The 23,209-nt window shown below is 42.4% G+C and overlaps 3 protein-coding genes across 3 annotated transcripts in view; 1 reads left to right on the top strand and 2 right to left on the bottom strand.

The window, feature by feature from the left end:
• Nucleotides 1-23,209, top strand: part of LOC132837092 (uncharacterized) — a 475,572-nt gene that overhangs the window by 380,890 nt on the left and 71,473 nt on the right. The gene's annotated exons all lie outside the window — the stretch shown is intronic.
• LOC132837078 (late histone H2A.2.2-like) lies at nt 2,680-3,295 on the bottom strand. The gene has a single exon (XM_060856751.1). The coding sequence runs from the start codon at nt 3,293-3,295 to the stop codon at nt 2,906-2,908; it is 390 nt and encodes a 129-aa protein (XP_060712734.1). The 3' UTR covers nt 2,680-2,905.
• On the bottom strand, nt 4,534-4,914 carry LOC132837176 (late histone H2B.L4-like). The gene has a single exon (XM_060856892.1). It carries the CDS (start codon nt 4,912-4,914, stop codon nt 4,534-4,536), a length of 381 nt encoding a protein of 126 aa, XP_060712875.1.

Raw genomic sequence — 23,209 nt, 5'->3', positions numbered from 1 at the left:
CACTCCGGCCTATCACCCTCACCTTGACCTCCTTCCACCTATCCCACCTCCATCGCCCCTCCCCCTGGTCCCTCCTCCCTTCCCTTTATCTTAGCCTGCTTGGCTCTCTCTCTCTCTCTTATTCCTGATGAAGGGCTCATGCTCGAAACGTCGAATTCTCTGTTCCTGAGATGCTGCCTGGCCTGCTGTGCTTTGACCAGCAACATATTTGCAGCTGTGATCTCCAGCATCTGCAGACCTCATTTTTTACTCTTTACATACCTTCTCTTTGTTAGAGGCAGCTTGTCACTCTTTGCTTTGAACTGAGGAAGTATTACAGTGTCTTAGTCCCTCAGGTGTTTTTCTGGAGGAAGACACAGGGACACCACCTGTAAACGAACATGAGGCTAGTCTGATAATACTGAACTGATCATTGTCTGATTCCATTGTTGCCCTAAGCTGCTGCTTTTCTGGAGATTGTGTTTGTTTTTCATGTGATTCGATACCAATTGATTTGGAGATGTTGGTGTTGGACTGGGGTGCACAATGTTACACATCAAGTGCTTCCAAATAACCTGTTGGACGAGAACCTGGTGTTGTGTGATTTTTAACTTGATACCAATTGAGTGAGATTCAGAAACTGAGCAACAACTGCCCAGCACCATGAATGGGAGTACTCAACCACCAGGACACTTACACAGTTCAATATCCAACTCCCCAACTACTTGCTGGAAAGAGTGAAAACGGCGCTACTTCTAATGTATTTACCAAAACCCCGGTGTATGTCCTTTTACAAGAGTATCACATTCCTACAGTTGGTCCACACAACCTCAAGGAACAGCGGGAAACAGAATTAAATTAAAACAGAGTTCAGAGGATTGTAAACCACAAGAATGTCCCACAGCAGCTTCTTCCCGCTCTGCCTCCCTCAGCAGGCCCACACACAGCCCGAGAAAGGCCGCTCTCTTCCCCCCAGCCCAGTCACTCCAAGTTCCGGGACCAGTTCCTGCTCCGCTCGGGCTCTTACAAACAGCCCCCGGTTCTCCTTGAACTCACCCCGAATCAATCCCGGTCACGGAGCCCCCTCTGTGTCCCAGGCTCCCATCCCGATGTACTGCTGGAAGGAGCCTGCTGTTCCCTCGCTTCCCTGGGCGCTGATCTCTCCATTGCGGTCTGTTTCAAACAAACCTCTTGCACTCACTGAGTAAATGCTCCTCAATGGCAGCGCTGGGGGAGGGCTTCACGCATGCGCTCTGAAACGCCAAGGCCGCACTCTCTATGGATTCGGCGGCTGAACATAAAGCGACTCTTTTCAGAGCCACCCAAACCCACCCAGAGAGAGCGGAGGCCTGAGGACGGGGAAGGCAACGCATACGAAGAGCACGGTGTGATGTTGCCAGTTATTTCACATATATCGCAATTTTAAAATTATTTCGATTCCAAAAATGTCCTAATACCTTGTTTTGCGGTACGGCAGCGAACATTCAGAATGGTCGGTTCACTTTGTTGCTGCCTACCGTGGCCAATGATTTTACCGTGGCAAGTATTCCTCAGTATAGCTAAGAAGCTATTCGGCCAATCGAGACTCTACTGTTCTGCAACCCGGTCAGTCCATGGAAAGAATCGCGTCGTCATTTGTAATTGTAAGATACAGCAGCATTAGGCCATTCTGCCCATCCAGTTTGTTCTGCCATTCCATCATGGCTGATATTTCTCAAACTTACTCTCGTGTCTGCTCCCCGTAACCTTCGTTCCTCTTTCTCGGGAATACCTGTCTTGCTCGGTAATAATATCAATGCGTACTTGGCTGTCCATGCCATGAATAGTAATTTGTAAAAACTTATTTTGGAATCCAGACATTAATGTTACATATTGCAGTATTCATATTTCCGAGGCATGATATTCGGCTCAGTTTTGTTTCGAGGACCCTGCGGACATGTTATCTTGCTCGGTCATTCCATCTGCCCGTTCAGGCAGCGATTACAAATTGTCTTCGGGCAAGTAATCTGGATGAAATAAAATGTGGTTCTGTAATTTTATCCGTGTACACTGTACTAACTTTTAAGGTGTTTCAATCGGCGGGCTTTCGATTGATTCACGGCGGACAGGAGTTCGGTTGCTCATCCTGAGAGAGCAGGAAGCAATAGGCGACATTCGTATTTCTATTGGCAGTGAATTTGCAACTAATGAATTTTCATTCAGGGATTGCGGAATGTATGAAAATATAGTAATAAAGAAATGTGATTTTAACATCAAATCGTAGTATTGCGATAGATATTTCTGGGAAAAGAAAATCTCATTGACTCCCTTTGCGCTAACATGGCTTGGGGTGAGGTGGAGGCAGGAGAGAAAAGGAAAAAAGCAGAGCCAAGAGATCAACGGCTTATCTTCAAATTTGAAAATGCCCGCCCTCACCTATAAAAGAGCAGCAAGTTTTACAGAGGAGAATGCACAAGTACGTACACGTTGATTGTTTATTCGATTTCGAAATTAAAGTTTAGACAATCTCATTCCCGCCTTTACAACTGAAAAATGCCTCACTGGTGTTCAATCTGCTCTCTCTCCAGAGGACGGGGATAAAAGACTGAAAATGAACCGAACAGTGAATAAAGCGTACATGGTCAGGAACCATTCCTTACGATATTCTGTAGCGACTGACTCATTCCTGCACTATTCTTCCTACTGCACTGAAAGGCAATGTAAATGTAATGTGAGGTCAAACCCGATCGGGGACATTCATGGCGCCATTCTAAACTCATAGGACATCCAAATAAATGGAGTGTGAATTAATAATGTCCGGTACAAAAGTGAGGGCTCTCCCTATTAAGAGGAAAACAATCAACCTGACAGCGAGTTTAGCTCCTTTCACAAATGCTGTGAGTGGCTCTTAAAAGAGCCTTTGGGTTGTCAGATTCAAGAATACTCTTCACTTTTTAGCGGCGCCCCCAGCGGCGGATTTCTTGGGCAGCAGCACGGCCTGGATATTAGGTAGCACCCCGCCCTGAGCGATGGTCACCCCTCCCAGCAGCTTGTTGAGCTCCTCGTCGTTGCGCACGGCCAGCTGTAGGTGCCTGGGGATGATGCGGGTCTTCTTGTTGTCCCGGGCCGCGTTGCCGGCCAGCTCCAGGATTTCAGCCGTCAGATACTCCAGCACCGCAGCCAGATAGACCGGCGCTCCGGCACCCACACGCTCAGCATAGTTACCCTTTCTCAGGAGCCTGTGAACACGGCCCACCGGGAACTGCAGGCCAGCCCGGGACGACCGAGACTTCGCCTTGGCACGAACTTTCCCACTGCCCTTTCCTCTCCCAGACATGGTTACAGACACTTTCACAGAGAATGCTTCACTCCGCCCACATTGCGGCCTCTTATACCTTCGGGGAATGGTAGGGCGGCTGTTTCTGATTGGTCCCATTGTTCAGCCCCGCCTAATGTTGTTTCAATTCCCAATCTGCCTCATTCCCCAATCCGGAGAGGGTCCGGGGAGGAGGGCGGAAAGTACCGGCGCCAAATCATCAACCGCTTTCTTTCACATTTGAAAAGCCCGCCAATTTCTAAACAAAGGAGTATGTTTTACACTAAAAAATGAAGTACGAAAAACGAAGTTTAAAAAACATTAATACTCATGTTAATTTACTTTTAGTGAACAAATGTATACTTCACACGGTCTTACTATCCCTCATTTGCCCACCTGCATCTGTCCATTTCTGATCTTGAAAGTAGGTTGTTTTTTAAACCTCGAAAAGAGGCTGAAAGAAAACGAGCCAAACACTGCCGCCTGCAACCTATCTTTTCACTTCACATTTCAGTAGCACCCCGGCATGCTGGTCAATCAGCACACAACATTCTTCCGGCTCAGTATTGATGGCGAACACGGTGTTTAAACGATATTTTAAAGTTGTCCTCCCTTATCGGTCTCGATCAGACTCAGCACAAGTCACCACATTTAAGTCCGGCAGCTGTTTTGGTGTTCTCTCGGTTCACTTTGAAAGCCTCTTACCGACAACAAAAGTACTTTGCCTTTCGTATTCTGAAAAATCGGATTAAATCCGCGCGTTGTCAATGTTTTAAAAAAGGGTAAAATATATCAATTCGTGGGACTGTAAGCTGTGGGCACTTCCGTTTGGTTTGACTGGGTTAAAATAAGTGTTAGCATTCCACACAGGCCTTTCGCTACTTGAACAATTCAGGTGAAAAATGTCTCCATATTGTTTCATCTGCTCTCTCTAGTTTATGAAGTCGCCCCCCCCCCCCATTGTCGATTTGCAACGCACTTATAAAAATGACCCACCGGTGCTTAATCTGCTTTCTTTGTACTGACAGGGGAAGGGGCTCTTTATGATGTATTTACATCTCCACACCCCCTCATTCCCGTCTCTCACCAAATTGTAGAGCAATTATAAAAGTGAATGCATTACGAAAAAAGTTAAAATACCTTATCAAGAATCACATGCAAACTAAAAAAAAGTTCAGCTGTCTCAGGGATGTTGTGGGTGGCTCTTATAAGAGCCTTTGGGTTGTGGATGTGTGTTTGTTTCAATGCAATGCGGTCCTTCACTTGGAGCTGGTGTACTTGGTCACCGCCTTTGTGCCCTCCGACACGGCGTGCTTGGCCAGCTCCCCGGGCAGCAGCAGCCGCACGGCGGTCTGGATCTCCCGGGAGCTGATGGTGCTGCGCTTGTTGTAATGGGCCAGACGGGAAGCCTCCCCCGCGATACGCTCGAAAATATCGTTGACGAACGAGTTCATGATGCTCATGGCCCTGGAGGAGATGCCGGTGTCGGGGTGAACCTGCTTCATCACTTTGTAGATATAAATGGCATAACTTTCTTTCCTGGACCGCTTCCTCTTCTTGCCGCCCTTCGTTGGCGCCTTCTTGATGATTTTCTTCGCGCCCTTCTTGGAGGCTTGCTGTGCTTTCTTCTCATCAGCCATACCACCGCTCACTTTCAGACACAGAATCAGAGAAAATGGGCTCGGAGCTCCTTTTCATTAGACTGAAGACGTCAGCAATGCTAATGAAGGATGGGGTAAATCCAGATTCCCGATTGGGTCGTTTACACTGACCATATTTAACAAAATCGCAGTCTCTCTGATTGGTTTGTGTGGTATGCACAAAATGTGAAGTGGATGGTGATCCTGTTCCTGTCAGTCTGACTGAGGGAAATTTGTTTTGTGTTTGTGACACAGAAAGTGACTGTGATATTGGCTCGGTTTCCTTTTGCTCGTTGTTGTGCTGATGTGGGAGTAGAAGGGTGTGTTTCCAGCTCCGCATGTCTGTTTCTGGTCCTCTCCCTGGGCTGGAATTAACGCAGAACTTATCACGGTGAAAAAAAAACCTCTAACCCATTTGAAATTGTGATTATATTTGTTGTCAAGTTACACAATCAACTGGAACCTGACCGTGAGTGTTTTCTACCCTTGGGGTTGATGTAACTCGTTCTCAATTGCATGCAGTTGAAGAGAAATGAAATGGAAAAGTTTCTATGTAATACTTTTCTTGAGTCACGAGTTGAGTAATGTCTTGTGGGTAACGAACCAGGCCAGGTGTTAGAATTGGAGGTAGGTGAGCACTTTGGAGACAGTGACCACAATTCGGTGACTTTTACTCTAGTGATGGAGAGGGATAAGTGTGCACTGCAGGGCAAGAGTTATAGCTGGGGGCAGGGAAATTATGATGCGGTGAGGCATGACTTGGGATGCGTGGCTTGGAAAAGTAGGTTTCAAGGGAAGGGTACAATTGATATGTGGAGCTTGATCAAGGAGCAACTATTGAGTGTCCTTGATAAGTATGTACCTGTCAGGCAGGGAGGAAAGGGTCGTGTGAGGGAGCCGTGGTTTAATAAGGAACTGGAATCCCTTGTTAAAGGGAAGAGGGCGACCTATGTAAAAATGAGGCGTGAAGGTTCAATTGGGGTGATTGGGGTAGCCAGGAAGGATCTAAAGAGACAGCTAAGAGCAGCAAGAGCTGTCATGAAAAATCCTTGGTTGGTAGGATTAGGGAAAACCCAAAGGCTTTCTATAGGTATGTCAGGAATAAAAGAATGACTAGGGTAGGAATAGGTCCAGTCAAGGATAGTCGTGGGAAGTTGCGTGTGGAGGCTAAAGAAATTGGGGAGACATTGAATGAATACTTTTCATCAGTATTCACTCAGGAACAGGACATTGTTCTGATGTGAATATTGAGTCACAATTAATTAGAATGGGTGGCTTTAAGGTATGTAGGGAAGAGGTGTTGGAAATTCTGGAAAGGGTGAAAATAGATAAGTCCCTGGGCCTGATAGCATTTATCCTAGGATTCTCTGGGAAGCAAGGGAGGAGATTGCAGAGCCATTGGCCTTGATTTTTATGTCTTCGTTGTCTACAGGAATAATGCCAGAAGACTGGAGAAGACAAATGTGGTTCCCCTGTTCAAGAAGGGGAGTAGGGATAACCCTAGTAACTATAGGCCGGTGAGTCTTACCTCTGTTGTGGGCAAAGACTTAGAGAGAATTGTAAGGGATAGGATTTATGAACATCTGGATAGGAATAATGTGATCAAGGATAGTCAGCATGGTTATGTGAAGGTCAGGTCGTGCCTCACAAACCTTATTGAATTCTTTGAGAAGGTGACTAAGGAGGTGGACCAGGGTAAAGTGGTAGATGTGGTGTATATGGATTTTAGTAAGGCGTTTGATAAGGTTCCCCATGGTAGCCTACTGCAAAAAATACGGAGGTATGGCATTGAGGGTGAGTTGGAGGTTTGGATTAGGAATTGGCTGGCTGAAAGAAGACAGAGGGTAGTAGTTGATGGTAAAGGTTCATCTTGGAGTGCAGTTACCAGCGGTGTTCCGCAAGGATCTGTTTGGGGACCATTGCTGTTTGTCATTTTGATAAATGACCTGGAGGAGGGGCTGGAAGTTTGGCTGAGCAAATTTGCGAATGATACTAAAGTCAGAGAAGTTGTTGACAGTGAGGAAGGATGTGGCAGATTACAGCGGGATATAGATAAGCTGCAGAGCTGGGCATAAAGGTGGCAAATGGAGTTCAATGTAGCTAAGCGTGAAGTGATTCACTTTGGTAAGAGTAACAAGAAGATGAAGTACTGAGTTAATGGTTGGATATTTGGTAGTGTGGATGAGCAGAGGGATCTTGGTGTCCATGTACACAGATCTCTGAAAGTTGCCACCCAGGTAAATAGTGCTGTGAAGAAGGCATATGGCGTACTGGCTTTTATTGGTAGAGGAATTGAGTTCTGGAGTCCTGAGGTCATGTTGCAGTTGTATAAGACTCTGGTGCGGCCGCATCTGGAGTATTGTGTGCAGTTTTGGTTGCCATACTATAGGAAGGATGTAGAGCGGTGGAACGAGTGCAAAGGAGGTTTACCAGGATGTTGCCTGGGATGGTAGGAAGATCGTATGAGGAAAGGCTGAGGCACTTGGGGCTGTTTTCATTGAAGAAAAGAAGGTTTAGGGGTGACTTGATAGAGGTGTACAAGATAATTAGGGGTTTAGATAGGGTTGACCATGAGAACCTTTTTCCACATACGGAGTCAGATATTACAAGGGGGCATAGCTTTAAATTAAGAGGTGGTAGGTATAGGACAGATGTTAGGGGTAGATTCTTTACTCAGCGAGTCATGAGTTCATGGAATGCCCTGCCAGTAACAGTGGTGGACTCTCCCTCTTTATGGGCATTTAAACAGGCATTGGATAGGCATATGGAAGATAGTGGACTAGTGTAGGTTAGGTGGGCTTGGATCAGCGCAACATCAAGGGCCGAAGGGCCTGTACTGCGCTGTATTTTTCTATGTTCTATGTTGACTGTGGGATGAATATATTTCTGAGACCCTGACTGATGCTGTGTGCTTTGCAAGTACCTGCAGTGTAACTGAACCACGTCTCTACACTTTTCATTTAGGCGTTTTGCAGTTTCATGCAGGGATTTATAGAATTTCTCAGTCTTACGTGAATACCTGTTAACCAGCAACTGTTAGCATGCTATATATATGTCACTTTAACTTTGTATCTGTCGTGTCCTCATTTACACATTTGGCATTAACTCAACACCTGTCCACTGAGGCTCTGGTCCTCTGTAATAGTCAATTAGTGTTACTTCAAGAGAGGTTTTATTCAGTAACAATCAAACACTGATGTAAGCGGTAAAACATTACACGATTTGCCAGCCACTTAGAAATATTCCTCCAATCTGTGTCCCTAGGAGAAAGTGAGGATTGCAGATGCTGAGGATCAGAGGCTTATGCCCAAAACGTCGAGATGAAGTACCTATGCTCGAAACATCGATTCCCCTGCTCCTCAGTTGCAGCCTGACCTGCTGTGCTTTTCCAGCACCACACTCTCGACACCAATCTGTGCCCGTCTGTTTCTGGGATGTATTTTTGTTAACTCTATTTCACAGTCTTTACATGTCAGTATGTTACTGGACTGTAACTCAAACCTTCTTAAGTGTAACTTGTTGTTTTACCCTGTAGGTGTCATCCATTGACATAAGAATGTGTTTCATGTTGTACCTACAGTTTTGAATGTACCAGATACCACTTTGGACAGACTCAGGTAGAACTCACTACCCTCCACTCCCGTATTCTATGAAAATGAACTTCTGCAAATTGAAGTTGAGTTTGTAATTCTAACTCCAGCATTTCAATAAGGAATAACTCTTTGTACATTGCTACTGACAATATCTGCAATGTCACTGCTGATGTTACATTGTTTATAATCTGATTGAAGATTTGTAGCCAGTTTCTAGCTAATCAATAGTTGTATTATATCCTAACAATTTATTACTTTGCAAGTGACTCAGTATTTCATGCTGTAACTGCCAGTTTGTTGTTTCTAATCTTGTGTTTACTCAGTTTCAGTCAATCACTGGCATGTCAGAGAGCAAATATCTCAACATCTCAAAGTTTCTGATGAAATGGATGGTTAATCTTTTTTTACTCCATCTCTGGTACATCTCAGTAACTTATAACTGAATCGATTAGTACGTGATCTGTAACCACACACATCAGTAAGTTACAGATAAAGTGCATGGTGAATGATGCCTCCCACTTCCTGTCATGCAGATACAGTGTCTTTGCTGTAGTTATTAATTTCTTTCTGGCTTGTGTAACTTTAAATATCTCAGAGCAGAAGACCATTAGAAGCATGAGAAGTCTGGCATTTTTATCTGCCTGTGTACTCTGTCAGGAGAACAGATCACAAAGGCTTTAGTTATGTTCTTCATCTCATTTTGATGTTTAGTGCCCATAACCAAAGACTCTTATGTATCAAAAAAAGATATATGGCTACGTTAGCATAAATTAAGCCGATAACCCAACCCCACCTGCTCTCTGTGGAACAGATCAAGGGGAGAATGTTCTGCATTTCTTTCTGAGACAGAAAGCTTCCTGCTCGAAACTGTGGATTCTCTCATGAGCATTGACATACTCCCAGCATCAACTCTGTCAACTCCCTTCAGATCATTTTCTTTTTCCCTAAAGGTCATAAATTGTTCTTCAAATCTCCAGTGAGAATATGCCTAACCATTTTGTACTAACAATGAGACCCTATATTTCAATCTACAGCTCTAAGTTTCTGCAATCTGAATATGAGAGTGCTGGTATCACTCTGTCCCAGTAAGATTCTGCTATGCGAATACTTCAGTGAAGTTATCACCCTATACCTGTTGGTTTCTACTGTGTGAATATGTCAGTTTTTGCTCTATGAATGTGATAGTTTAATTATCATTCTGTCCATGTCAGTTTCTGCATTGTTGAAATGTGAACATAGTTATCAATGTCTACCTGCCATCTTCTGCTAAGTGAACATCTTGAAAAATACTTGTCGTTTTCAGTGACATGAATGCATGAGTGTAGTTATCAATCTTTCCCTGTCAGTTTCTGTTTTGTGAATGTATTGGTGTAGTTATCCATCTGTACTGATGAAGGGGCTTTTAACCAAAACGTCGATTCTCCTGCTCCTTGAATGCTTCCTGACATGCTGTGCTTTTTCAGCATCATACCTTCAAGTCTAATCTCCAGCATCTACAGTCCTGACTTTTACTCATCCATCTGTACCTGTCAGTTTCTGATCTGTGAATATGGAAGTGTAGTTACTGATCTGTCCATCAGTTTCTCTAATTTGAATATGACAACCTATTTATCTTTCTCCCTGTCAGTTTCTGTGATGTGAAGATGACAGTCCAATTATCTTATCTGCCCCTGTCATATTCTGCTGTGTGAATATGAGAGTGTCATTACCAGTCTCTACCTGTCAGCTTTTGCTATGCTAATGTGATTTAGTTATCAATCTGCCTCATTAGGTTCTAGGTGAACGTAAGAATGTAGTTATTATATACCTGTGAGATTCTGCTCTGGGAATATATGAGTGTATTATCAAAATGTACTTGTCAGTTTCTGCAATGTGAATGTGTTTGTGCAATCACCAGTCTACCCCTGACAGCTTCAACTATATGAATGGATGAGTGCATCTGTACCTGAAAGTATCTATACCTGTCAGCTTGTGTTCTGTGAATAAGTGAGTGTAGTTATATATTTGTCTCTGTTTAACATGACACTTGCAGAAACTGCGGGAGCTCTTTTTACTTCAAATCTCTGTTGCTCAACATGAATAAGATTTTATCTATTGCCATCAACAGCATGGCATAGTGGTGCCAGGGATGCAGATTCAATTCCAGCCTTGGTTCATTACCTGTGTGCAGTTTGCATGTTTTGCCCATGTCTGCATGGGTTTCCTCTGCGTGCTCCAGTTTCTTTGCATGGTCCAAACATGTTTAGATTAGCTGGATTAGCTATGGTATATTGTCCACTAGTATTCAAGGATGTGCAGTGTCAGTGGGTTAACTACAGTAAACGTGGAGTTATGGGGATAGGGTGGGGTCTACATCTGGCTGGGATCCACTTTGGTGAGTTGTTGTAGGGGGATGGGCCAAATGAACACCATCTGCACCGGAGAAATTCTATATACTGTAAATGAAAGGAAGACTTTTTAAATACCATTTCCAGTCTCTGACAGCGTAAAGCAGTTTGGATAATTTCCACAACTTTTATTCTATGGTACAGGTTATGATTGTCAGTTTTATATTCTGAATATGCATTTTGAACTTATTGTTCACATGTTTATAACAAGACCACTTTGAGGGCTTTTGCATTCTGTATCCAATAATCTCTGGGGACCTGTCTGAATGTGTACCTTTTCAGGTCAATAATTCATTTCCCTTTGGACCACTTGAAAACAAAGTATTCATTCAGTCATTTTGTATGAGATGTGTTCTGTTTTCACTTTGTGGAAACAAATTAAATTGCAATATTTGTTTCAATCTGGTACTTGGTATGCTAGCTAATTCCTTCAGTTTGGACAAACGGAATTGATACATGAATTACATACAGTCAGAGAGTCAGACAGCAAGTTTAAACCATGATGAGATAATTGGAGGGATAATTAGCCTGAATACTTATTTACTTCTTTCCCTATTTAAGTGGAATACAGTGTCAGCATGCAATAGGTTCAGTATTTCCAAATAAACAAGTGGAGTTTACTTTTTGACTAACGTTATACTATGCATTAAAATTCTATAGGAAGTTCTCTTATACACTGGGACTAACATACTTCACTCTCACCTTTCCTGTTTAATTTAAGGAAACAGTAGCTCTCCCAAGCATGTGATCCTCATGGGCTTGATTTTTCTATTTTTGCCTATGAACCAATTACCTGTCAGGGTAATTTCTGTGTTTTGCAAATTATTCTGTACCCATTGCGTATGGCACCATCTTTTAGTTGCATCCAGAAACCATCCGTTTCCTTTAAGTCCTTCATTACGTAAATAAGGACAACAACAGGTGCAGTCTGCAACTATTTGTTCTTCCCTGTGAATGCAGAACTAATCTTGTTTCTTCCATTCACTTGTACCTTTTGTGTTCTTGGGAAGTACTCCCTACCTTTCAGTCTGTACTATTTAATGGGACTGTGATATGGTTTATTGTCCTTCAAAACTCTACTCAGGTATGGCAAACTGTCAACAGATTAGAGCCATGTTGTCTTGTGATAAACTTGGAAACTAACATTTAATGCTGACTACTCGGACTGTTGTGTACATGCACTGATTTTATATATAAAAATGATTTTTGAAAGGAACAATTATTATGATACAGGAAGGATGCTCACACTCGATTGATCCTGCTTCAATCTTCCTGCATTGTGTTACTGAGCAGTTTAAATGTTTACTGTTAAATGGACAGCAAGTTAGTAAAGGAGAAAGTTTTCAGTTAATGTTTCGTGAAGTGAGTGGGAAAGATCTTATTTTCTTTGACTGCATCTGTAGGATTCACAGACAAGTGAAACCACAGCACATTGACACAGAAAGGACCTGTGCTGTTCTTCAGAATCAAGGAGGTAAAAGCAATGGACCTTTGCACCTCTGATAGTGCAGAGTCTAACTGAGAGTAGTGATATCAAGGTCCACACAGTTATACAGCACAGAAACAAATCCTTTGGTCCAAGCTGACCAGAGATCCTAATCTGACCTCATCCCATTTAAATAAAAATCGCAACACCAGGTTATAGTACAACAGGTTTATGTAGAAGCACTAGCTTTCAGAGCGATGAAGGAGCAGTGCACTGAAAGCTAGTGCTTCCAAATAAACCTGCTTTATGAGAAACTGGTGTTGTGTGATTCTTAATTTGTCCACCCCAGTCCAACACTGTCACATCCACATCATGGCTAGTCCCACTTGCCAGCATTTGATGCATATCCCTCTAAACTGTTCCTATTCTTGTATATATCCAGGTGCCTATAAAAGGTTGTAATTGTACCCACCACCTCCACTTCCTCTTGTAACATATTCCATACAAGCTCCACCCTCTGTGATAGAGTAACCCACAGGCCCTTTTAACATCTTTTTCCCACAATTCTAACCTGTGCCCTCTATTTTTGCACTCATCCAAATTCGGAAAATGACCAGGGCTATTCACCCTATCATGCCCCTCATGATTTTCTCAACCTGTATAAAGGTCACACCTCATTCTCCGACAGTCCAGGGAACAAAGCAACAGCCTGTTCAGCCTCTTTCCCCTAACTCAAAACCCCCAGTCCTGGCAATGGAACATCCTGATGAGAGTAGTGCAGTAGATGTGATTTGCATGGACTTCTGTAAGGCCTTTGTCGAATCATAACCCTTGACCGGGATGGAAAGACTAAACAGGCAGGCAGGCAGCATTCAGGCAAGTGATAGGTGCTTATTCAAGCAGAAACGGGTCAGTGCAGAGAGAGGGCCAAATGATCTTCCCCTGAGACTGGCCTCAGAAGAGAGGTCCATGACACTTTTTTAAAAATAAAAAACAATATTGTTTATAAACTTTCTAATAACAATCACATACAAATTGATTATGAAGTTCCTCCCTCTTACTTTGCATACCCTATTCAATGAGACACCTAATCAATGATGGGCATTTCTATGGACAGCCCCAGGATCCCCTGACCTCTCAGAGTTTAGAAGACACTGTAATCTCTAGGCCTTGTGATCTTTCTATGCATCCTATTCATTCACATTCCAAAGTTATTTTCTATACACCCTCAGGTTTCTCTCAGTCTGGCTTATCTCTCAGGACAGCTTAAATGCGACTATTCATTGTATTCCATTTTATCAAGATCAATTGCTCCTCTGATATGATTTGGACAGTGGGGAATATATGAAGAAAAACAAAAGGACAGTTTGTTACTTGCCACAGACTTGTAATTTTAATTTCTGTTATTAAAAACTCAGTTACAAAATGTGAAGTAAATTAGTTGTCCCAACTATTAGCACTTTGTGATTAATGGGCTGTGAGCAATCTATTGTGTTCTGGGTGTAAGAGAAGTCATTACCTAAAGCTAACTAACCTTCACTTCCAGGTTTAGATGTTTCTTTTCCCCTTTATGCCTTAGTATTATACATCTATTTTTTATGCTGGAAACTATGGTGATGATGCTACATCTCTTTATGAGAACGTAATTCTTAATAGTCTAACTTATTGCAAGAAACTGAGTACTATAAGATAACTTTAGCTGTTGCACCCTCAGCTGTTTTAGGGGATTAATGGGCTGTAACTGGCACCTGGTGTCTGTTCATTAACTGAGACAATTACCCTTTCATTTAATGTGGCTGGAGTTACTCATTTATTGGATCATTGGTCTGTTTGTCAGAACTGTTTCAAATGGGAACAGGCTGGATCCTTTTTACTGTCCTCGGAGTGGCTTGTTCAATGGTATCATTCTGCCTTACTTTGTGAGTAGGCTGCTTGGTGTAGCTTCTGCCTGCCATTGAATTTCACATCCTGCTGTTTAATTCTTAAAGGTCAGTTTAACAGACATGGGCCACTCTATTCTGGCCAGGTACAGGCCACCCCTACAGCCTTTGATAAAGTCCCATATAAAAGACTGGTCCAAACTTGGCTCTTGGAGTCTGAAGCAAATTGGATCTGAAATGAGCTTGCAGCCAGAATGCAAACTATAATGGTGGAGGGTTGTGTTTGTGATTAGTAGCCTGTGATGAGGGATCCGTGCTGGGACCCTTGCTGCTTGTTATGTACATATTAACAATTGGATATGAATGTTGAATGTATAATTAGTAAGCCTACAGATAATTTTTTCGTGCAGAAATATTATTTGTCAGTGCAGCCTTGGAGTGCAATGAGCCTGTTCCCGTGCTATATTCTTCTTTGATCTGTGACATGAAAGTCGGTGGCGTTGTTGACAGTGAGGGGATGGTCTCAGGCTACAGTATGAGAACATTGGGCACTGCAATGACAGATGGAATTTAATCCTAATACACGTGAGGTAATGAATTTTGGAAGGTCCAATAAGGCAAAGAATTACACAATGAAGGATTGGTCCCTCGGCAGTACTGAGGACAAAAGGTGCCTTGATATACAAGTCTATAAACCATAGAAGGTGGAATGGGACTATTTGGGACCGCCCTTTTAGCACCGATCATTTGGCCCTGCCATTTTGGCTCTAAACTGTTATGGCGCTCATTACTTTGGCGCTGAGTGGTTTTGGCATCCATTCAGAATAAAAAAAAGTCTTGTACAGCCCGTAAGAAATTCGTTTTTATTGCATTGTAAGAAAGAAATCTAATTTTTTTATTTATTATTTTAGCCTATTCATTATAAAAGGGAATTTCTACGTTTTGCTACATTTATCAAACACATATAGATAACCATCGTGTGAAAATTTTGGTTTGTCTTTTTTGCTTAGAATGTTTTCAGCCATTTCTGGTATGGGCTCTCCAAGAAAATAGAAAGAAAATTGTATTACAGCTTTCCAATGTGAAGACAGAAGGGCTTAAGTATCATCAAGGTAGTAGATAACTATTAACAATTGTTAAATGAGAAAATGATTAGAAAACGAGATTTGAATCTACAGCGGGTCATTACAGCTTTGACTATCAACTCTTGATAGTTGAGAAAAGTACATTGGGTCGTTAGTCATACCCTCTTTTTTAGCAAACAAGACTTTTATTTTTATTCTGAAATGGTGCCAAAACAGCTCAGCGCCAAAGCAATGAGCGCTAAAACGGCAGGGCCAAATGATCGGTGCCAAAACGTACCCGACCCTACAGAAGGCAGTATAGGCAGACAGGCACTGAAGAAGACCTACAGAATGCGTTCTTTCAGTACCTGAGCTGTTGAATATAAAAGCAAGGAAGTATTATTCTACCTTTTTATAAAACAGATCAAATACTGCGTTCGGTTCTGATTGCCACACAATTAGAAGGATGGGGTTGGCTGGAGAGGATGGAAAGTCTCCGTCAAAAGGGGCGACTGAATGAGCTGGGTTTGGTTTCCTCTGAGCAGAGGTGGTGAGGAAGAATCTGACTGAGATGTACAAAATTGTGAAAGATGCAGACAAAGTAGATTGTGAGAATCTTTCTCCCCATGGCCGATTGTGTCAAAGACCAGAGAATACAAGCTGAAGGTATGGGGAAAGCAACTTAAGGGATATCAGAAAAATATTTTGATCTCGAGAGTGGGTAAAGTTTGGATCATGCTGCCCGAGTGCGTGGTGGAATACTCTCACAGCATAGAAAGAAACATTTGGATATGCCCTTAAGAAACCAGGGCATAGTCAGCTATGGGTCAAGTGCAGGTAAATAGGATGAATGCAGTTTGCTGTTTGTTGGACATGGTGGGTTGAAGGATCTGTTTCAATGCTGTATGACGCCATATCTTTATAACATGCTTGTAAGTCTTTTCTGCACCATTCAAAGTTTGTGAGAAGATCTGTAGCTCGGGTGCTCGTTGTTGTGGTTCTGTTCGCCGAGCTGGGAATTTGTGTTGGAGACATTTCGTCCCCTGTCTAGGTGACCTCTTCAGTGCTTGGGAGCCTCCTGTGAAGCGCTTCTGTGTTGTTTCCTCCGGCACTTGTAGTGGTTTGTCTCTGCCGCTTCCGGTTGGTAGTTCCAGCTGTCCGCTGCAGTGGCCGGTCCAGGTCAATGTGTTTGTTGGTAGAATCTGTGGATGAGTGCCATGCCTCTAGGAATTGCCTGGCTGTTCTTTGTTTGGCTTGTCCTATAATAGTAGTGTTGTCCCAAGCGAACTCATGTCGCTTGTCATCAGCGTGTATGGCTACAATGGATAGCTGGTCATGTCGTTTCGTGGCTAGTTGGTGTTCATGGATACGTTAGCTGTCTTCCTGTTTGTCCTGTGTAATGTTTTGTGCAGTCCTTGCATGGGATTTAGTACACTACGTTGGTTTTGTTCATGGTATCGGGTCCTTTGTCCTGGTGAGTTGTTGCCTGAGAGTGGCTGTTGGTTTGTGTGCTGTTTGAGTCCTAGTGGTCGTAGTAGTCTGGCTGTCAGTTCAGAAATGTTTATGATTTCATGGTAACATGGCTAGTCCTTTGGGTTGTGGCATGTCCTCATTCCGTTGTCTTTCCCTTGGGTATCTGTTGATGAAATTGCGGGGGTATCCGTTTTTGGCGAATACATTGGAGAGGTGTTCTTCTTCCCCTTTTTGCAGTTCTGGTGTACTGCAGTGTGTTGTGGCCCTTTTTGAACAGTGTCTTGATGCAACTTCTTTTGTGTGTGTCGGGGTGGTTGCTTTCATAGTTCAGGCCTTGGTCTGTGTGTGGTTTTCATGAATACCTTTTGTGGGCTTCCTCCCACAATCCAAAAATGTGCACATTAGGTGAATTGGCTAGGCTAAATTGCCCATAGTGTGAGGTGTAGGGGTAAATGTAGGGGAATGGGTCTGGGTGCGTTGCGCTTCGGCTGGTCGGTGTGGACGTGTTGTGCCAAAGGACCTGTTTCGACACTGCAAGTAATCTAATCTAAGAAAATGTTGATGATTTGGCGCCATTTCTTCCCGCCTGCTTTCTCAGAAAAAAAATCATATAGTTACAGCTGGTGGGAACACCAAGGGAGACAAATGAGGAGACAGATTTTATCTGGAATTAATACTCCCGCACCTAATATATTGTGTAAAAATTGCATAACGTCTCACACTGTCCTGGATAACTTGTTTAATGAAATGCTAGTTCTCCCAGCTGCGAGATCTTTGAGGTCATGACTTTTCTATTTTTTTTGCCAAGAGACTATTAACCTGACAGTATTTCCGTACTTTGCAAGTTATTCTGTTCCCACTGTGTATTGGCACCATCTCACTCTTGTTATATCCAGAAATTATCATTTTCCTGCAAGTCCTTCCTTACATGAATAATGTCAATAACTGGTTCAATCTGCAACTGTTTGTTCTTCTGTGAATGCAGAACTCATCTTATTTCTTCCATTCACTTGTAAGGTTTGTGGACTTGGGAAGTACTCTCTACCCGTCAGTCTGTGCTATTCAGTGGGATTGTTGATATTGTCCTTCAAAACTCTGCTCAGATATGACAGACTGTGAACAGATTAGAGTCATGTTGCCTAGTGAAAAACTTGGAAACTTGGAAATTTAATGTTGACTACTTGGACTGTTGTGTGCTGATTTTATGTATAAAAGAGATTTTTGAAAGAAATAGTTGTTACGAAACAGGGAAGGATGCCCAAACTTGATTGATATTGCTTCAATCTTCCTTTGTTGTGTAACTGAGCAGTTTAAATGTTTGCTGTTAAGTGGACAGCCAGTTAGCAAAGGAGAGAGTTTTCAGTTCATGTTTCCTGAAGTAAATAAGTAGGATCTTATTTTCTTTGACAGTTTGCATCTGTAGAATTCACAGGCAAGTGAAACCTCAACACATTGTCACAGAATGGATCTGTGCTGTTCTTCAAAGTCAAGGAGGTAAAAGCAATTGACCATTGCAACTCTGATAGTGCAGTGTCTAACTGGGAGTAGTGATATCAAGGTCTGGCCTTCAGAGAGTCTCACAGTTATACAGAACAGAAACAGATCCTTTGGTCGAAGCTGTTAGTGCTGACCAGAAATCCTAATCTGACCTTGTTCCATTTAAGTTAAAAATCTCTTAACACCAGGTTGTAGTACAACAGGTTTATGTGGAAGCACTAGCTTTTGGAGCGATGAAGGAGCGGTGCACTGAAAGCTAGTGCTTCCAAATAAACCTGCTTTATGAGAAACTGGTGTTGTGATTCTTAACTTTGTCCACCCCAGTCCAACACTGACTCCTCCATATCATGGCTAGTCCCACTTGCCAGCATCTAGCGCATATCCCTCTGAACTGTTCCTATTCTTGTATATATCCAGGTGCCTATAAAAAGTTGTAATTGTACCCATCACCTCCACTTCCTCTGGTATCACATTCCATACAAGCATCACCCTCTGTGATAAAGTACCCACAGGGCCTTTTAAAATCTTTTTTTCCCACAATTCAAAGCTGTGCTGTCTATTTTTTCACTCACTCACTCACATTCGGAAAAAGACCTTGGCTATTCACCCTATCATGCCCTGAAAAACTTTTCTCAACCTATACAAAGATCACATCTCATTCTCCGACAGTCCAGGGAGCAAAGCAACAGGCTGTTCAGCCTCTCCCTCTAACTCAAAACCTCCAGTCCTAGCAACAAAACATACTGATGAGAGTACTGCAGTTGACATGGTATACATGGACTTCTGTAAGGTCTGTGTCAGAGCATAACCCCCGACTGGGGATGAAAGACTCGGCAGGCAGAATTCAGGTAAGTGGTTGGTGTTTATTCAAGCAGACACTAGTTAGTGCAGGGAGAGGGCCAAATGATCTTCTCCTGAGACTGGCCTCAGAAGAGAGGTCCACGGCACACTTTGATTTTACAATAAAAAGGAGTACTTCTTATAAACTTTAGTAATCACATCGTTTGAAATTGTCATGTTCCTTCCTCTTACTTTGCATACTCTATTCGATGGGACACTGAACCAATGATTGGCATTTCTATGGACAGTCCCAGGATTCCCTGACCTCTTAGAGTTTAGTGGACATTGTAATCTCTCAGCAAAAGTGAGGACTGCAGTTGCTGGAAACCAGTGTTTAGGTAAGAGTGGTACTGGAAAAGCATAGCAGGTTAGGCAGCATCCAAGGAGCAGGAAATCAACGTTTCGGGCAAAAAGCCCTTCATCAGGAATAGAGACAGGAAGCCTCTAGGGTGGAGAGATAAATGGATATAAATGTAATCTCTCGGCCTTGCGATCTTTCTGTGCATCCTATTCATTCACATTTCAAAGTAATTTGCTGTACACCTTCATGTTTCTGAGGCTAGCTTATCTCTAAGGACAGATTGAATGCTGTTATTCACTGTATTCCATGTCATCAAATTCAATTGTTCCTCTTATATTCCCAACTGTCTGAATTATATATGAAGAAAAAACAAAGGACAACCTGTTTTGACTTAATTGCTATCAACTTGTAATTTTAATTTCTGTTATAAAAACATAGTTACAAAAGTGTAATGTATTTGCCCCCAACTGTTAGCACTTTGTGATTAATGGGCTGTGAGCAATCTTATTTTGTTCTGGGTGCAAAAGAAAGTGTTACCCAAAGCCAGCTAACCTTCACATCCAGGTTTAAATGCTTCTTTTCCCCTTTATGCTTTGGTATTATGTACCTATTTATTATGTTGAAAACTACTCTTTATGAGAATCTTTTTCTTAATATTCTAACATATATTTCAAGAAACCGGGTACTGTAAGATAACTCTAGCTGTTGCATCCTCAGCTGTTTTAGGGAATTAATGGGCTGTATCTGATATCTGTTCACTAACTGGGACAATTACCCTTTCATTTAATGTGGCTGGAGTTACTCATTTATTGGACCTTAGGTTGTCTTGTCATTTTTACTGTCCTTGCAGTGGCTTGTTCAATGGTATCATATGCTCCACTGAGTGTAAGTAGGCTGTTTAGCTTCGTTTCTGCCTGCCATTCTGTTTCACATCCTGCTGTTTAATTCTACTTTCCATTTACACACCAGTTTGTGTTAACAGAAATGGGCCACTCTATTCTGGTCAGATACAGGCCACCACTACAACCACTGGCATCCTTGCTGTTTGTTATGCAAATTAACGACTTGGATGTAAATATAGAACATATGATTAATCAGCCTGTAGATGAGATTTTCATGTGGAAGCTCAATGTTTCAGTGCAGGTTTGGAGGGTATTGGGCCTGTTCCTGTGCAGTACTTTGTTCCATGATATGAAAATTAGGGTGTGATTGGCAGTAACAGGGATGGTCTCGGGCTACAGTATGAGTACATTGGGCAGGGCAATGGCAGATGGAATTGAATCCTGGTAAGTATGAGGTAATGCATTTTGGGAGGTCTAATATGGGAAAGAATTACACAATGAAGGGCTGGTCCCTAGGGAATACTGAGAAAGAAGGGGACCATGGTGTACAAGTCTATAAATCCCAGAAGGTGTCAGCACAGGCAGACAGGCTGCTAAAGGAGGCATACAGAATTACCTGAGCTGTACAATATAACAAATTTACAAAATATTGGCTCAGCCACACATAGAATACTGAAGTGTGTAGTTTTGGTGACCACACTATCAGAAGGTGTGATTGTACTGGAGAGGGTGCAGTGGGTTGGAAACTCTCCATCGTGAGGAGAGACTGGATAGACCAAGTTTGGTTTCGTTGGAGCAGAGGAGGTGGAGGGAGGATCTGACTGAAGTATGCCAAATTGAGAGATGCAGACAGAGTGGATCGTGAGAATCTTTCTGCCCATGGCTGATGTGTCTAAGGCTAAAAGTTAGAAGTTGAAGGTGTGGAGAATGCAGTTTAGAAGATACTAGAGAAAAATATTTTGATCTAGAGAGTGGGCAAAGTTTGAAACGTGCTGCCTGAGGGGGTGGTGGAGTACACTCTCAGCATTTAAGCAGCATTTTGATATGCCTTTAAAAAACCAGGGTATAGTAGGCTATGGGCCAAGTGCAGGTACGTTACAGTTTGATGTTTGTTGGACATCATGCACAAGGTGAGCTGAAGGACCTGTTTCTATGCTGTATGACTCCATATCACTATAACATCCTTGTAAATCTTTTCTGCACCATCTCGAGTTTAACAATATCCTCCCTGGAGAAGGGTGATGAGCATTGTACACAATCTCCTTAAGTGGCCTCACCAATGCCCTGTACAACCACCACATGACATCCCAAGTCCTACACTCGATGTTCTGACCAATGAAGACAAGCATGCCAAATGCCTTCTTCACTGCCCAGTCGACCTGTGACTACTTTCAAAGAAATGTGCAGCTGCACCCCAAGGTCTCTTTGTTCAGCAACACTCGCCAAGGCCCCACCACTATGTGTATGAGTCCTGCCCTGGTTTGCATTATCAAAATGTAAAACCTCTCATGTATCTGAACTGAACTCCATCTGCCACTCCTCAGCTCATTGTCCCTCCTAATCAAGGTCATGACCAGTAAGTGTTCTCGGTGCACAGTGATATAACTATTTGAACACTGTTGAAGTAAAGGTAGGTGTTCATCACCCTGCTCTGTATTGTGATGGTGCTCACCATCATTGGGACACTTTTATGTGGCTCTATTGAGGGAGGAGGAAGGCAGAAGGATTTTGATTTTCTCTCGTGCAGTGGAGGAAATTGGAATGGTCAAAGTAAATTTTTTGAAGAATGAAACTCTTGAACTCCTGTCGCAAAAAGAAAATTGAGTAGCTTTACCTATCTGCCTTATCTCTCTAAATCTTTCCTACTCCATTGTTTCAAAATAGGATTGTGATCACATTGAGTATTTGAGAAAATGGCACCAAGTTTTCTTGTTTTACATCAGACTTCGGAATGAGGGTCAAAAGGAGGGAAGGGTTATATGTAGAAAATTTAATTTCATTTGAAACAAAGGCATGAGATTTTCATGAAGGTAGAGTTAAAAAGAAAATCTGTTCCTGCAAGTTGGAAAAATGGAGAATGATGTTGTGCTAAAGGTGGGAATGGCAGCTCCTCTGCCAACATGATACATTGATGGAAATGGAATGCTGTCTGAATGGGATTAGAATTGTTAGCTGGATGTTTCTGACTGCTGCAGACCACAATCTCTCCATGTGAGAGTGGTATTCATCTCGATTGTATCATTTTCTGTTGCCTGCAGTTTCTATGGAAATCCATAACTGTTAGTCATTGTCTGTACTTAGGATATTAGTAGTTTAAACTAATTCTGAATTTGTCAGTTGCTGTGTGTGTGTGAATTATTCTCCATTTGTCAGGAACAAAGACAGAAATTCCTGGAGAAACTCAGTTCTGAACAACAATTTCCGGTCACAAAGCTTTAACTCTGCTTTCTCTCAACAGATGTTGCCAGATGTGCTGAGTTTTTCCAGCAATTTTTTTGTTTCTGGATTTTGTCATTTGCAGTTTTATTTATCAGGCTTTGGCACAGAATGTGTTTGGAATTCACATTATTTAATTGTCATGTGTCTGTACCTGACAGCTGTTCAAAGGATTAATTCTGTCCTGCCCAATCACTGATAAACTTAAGTGTTTCATTCTATAAATTAGTGGCTTTTGTTTAGTTTCCTTCTATGTCTATAAACACCTATGCTATGTATGGTTTTTGAAATTATGTTACAGCCTGATTTTTTTTCCCCACCATGCTTTTAACTTTGAATCTGTATTTAATATGACATTTTTTAATGTCATTCCCGAGTGTGCATTTTGGACAAGAATTCAGAGTAACGCTCTTTGAAAATGGTGTCAGTGTCAATGTCAATGGACTTGACAGTATTAAGGCTGAAAAATGTGTTGCTGGAAAAGCGCAGCAGGTCAGGCAGCATCAAAGGAGCAGGAGAATCGACGTTTCAGGCATAAGCCCTTCTTCAGGACACT

This window comes from Hemiscyllium ocellatum, chromosome 49, assembly GCF_020745735.1.
Source record: "Hemiscyllium ocellatum isolate sHemOce1 chromosome 49, sHemOce1.pat.X.cur, whole genome shotgun sequence".
Classification (NCBI taxonomy): domain Eukaryota; kingdom Metazoa; phylum Chordata; class Chondrichthyes; order Orectolobiformes; family Hemiscylliidae; genus Hemiscyllium; species Hemiscyllium ocellatum.
Note: the sequence above shows the minus strand (reverse complement) of the source record. Positions and strands in the feature narration are given on the sequence as shown.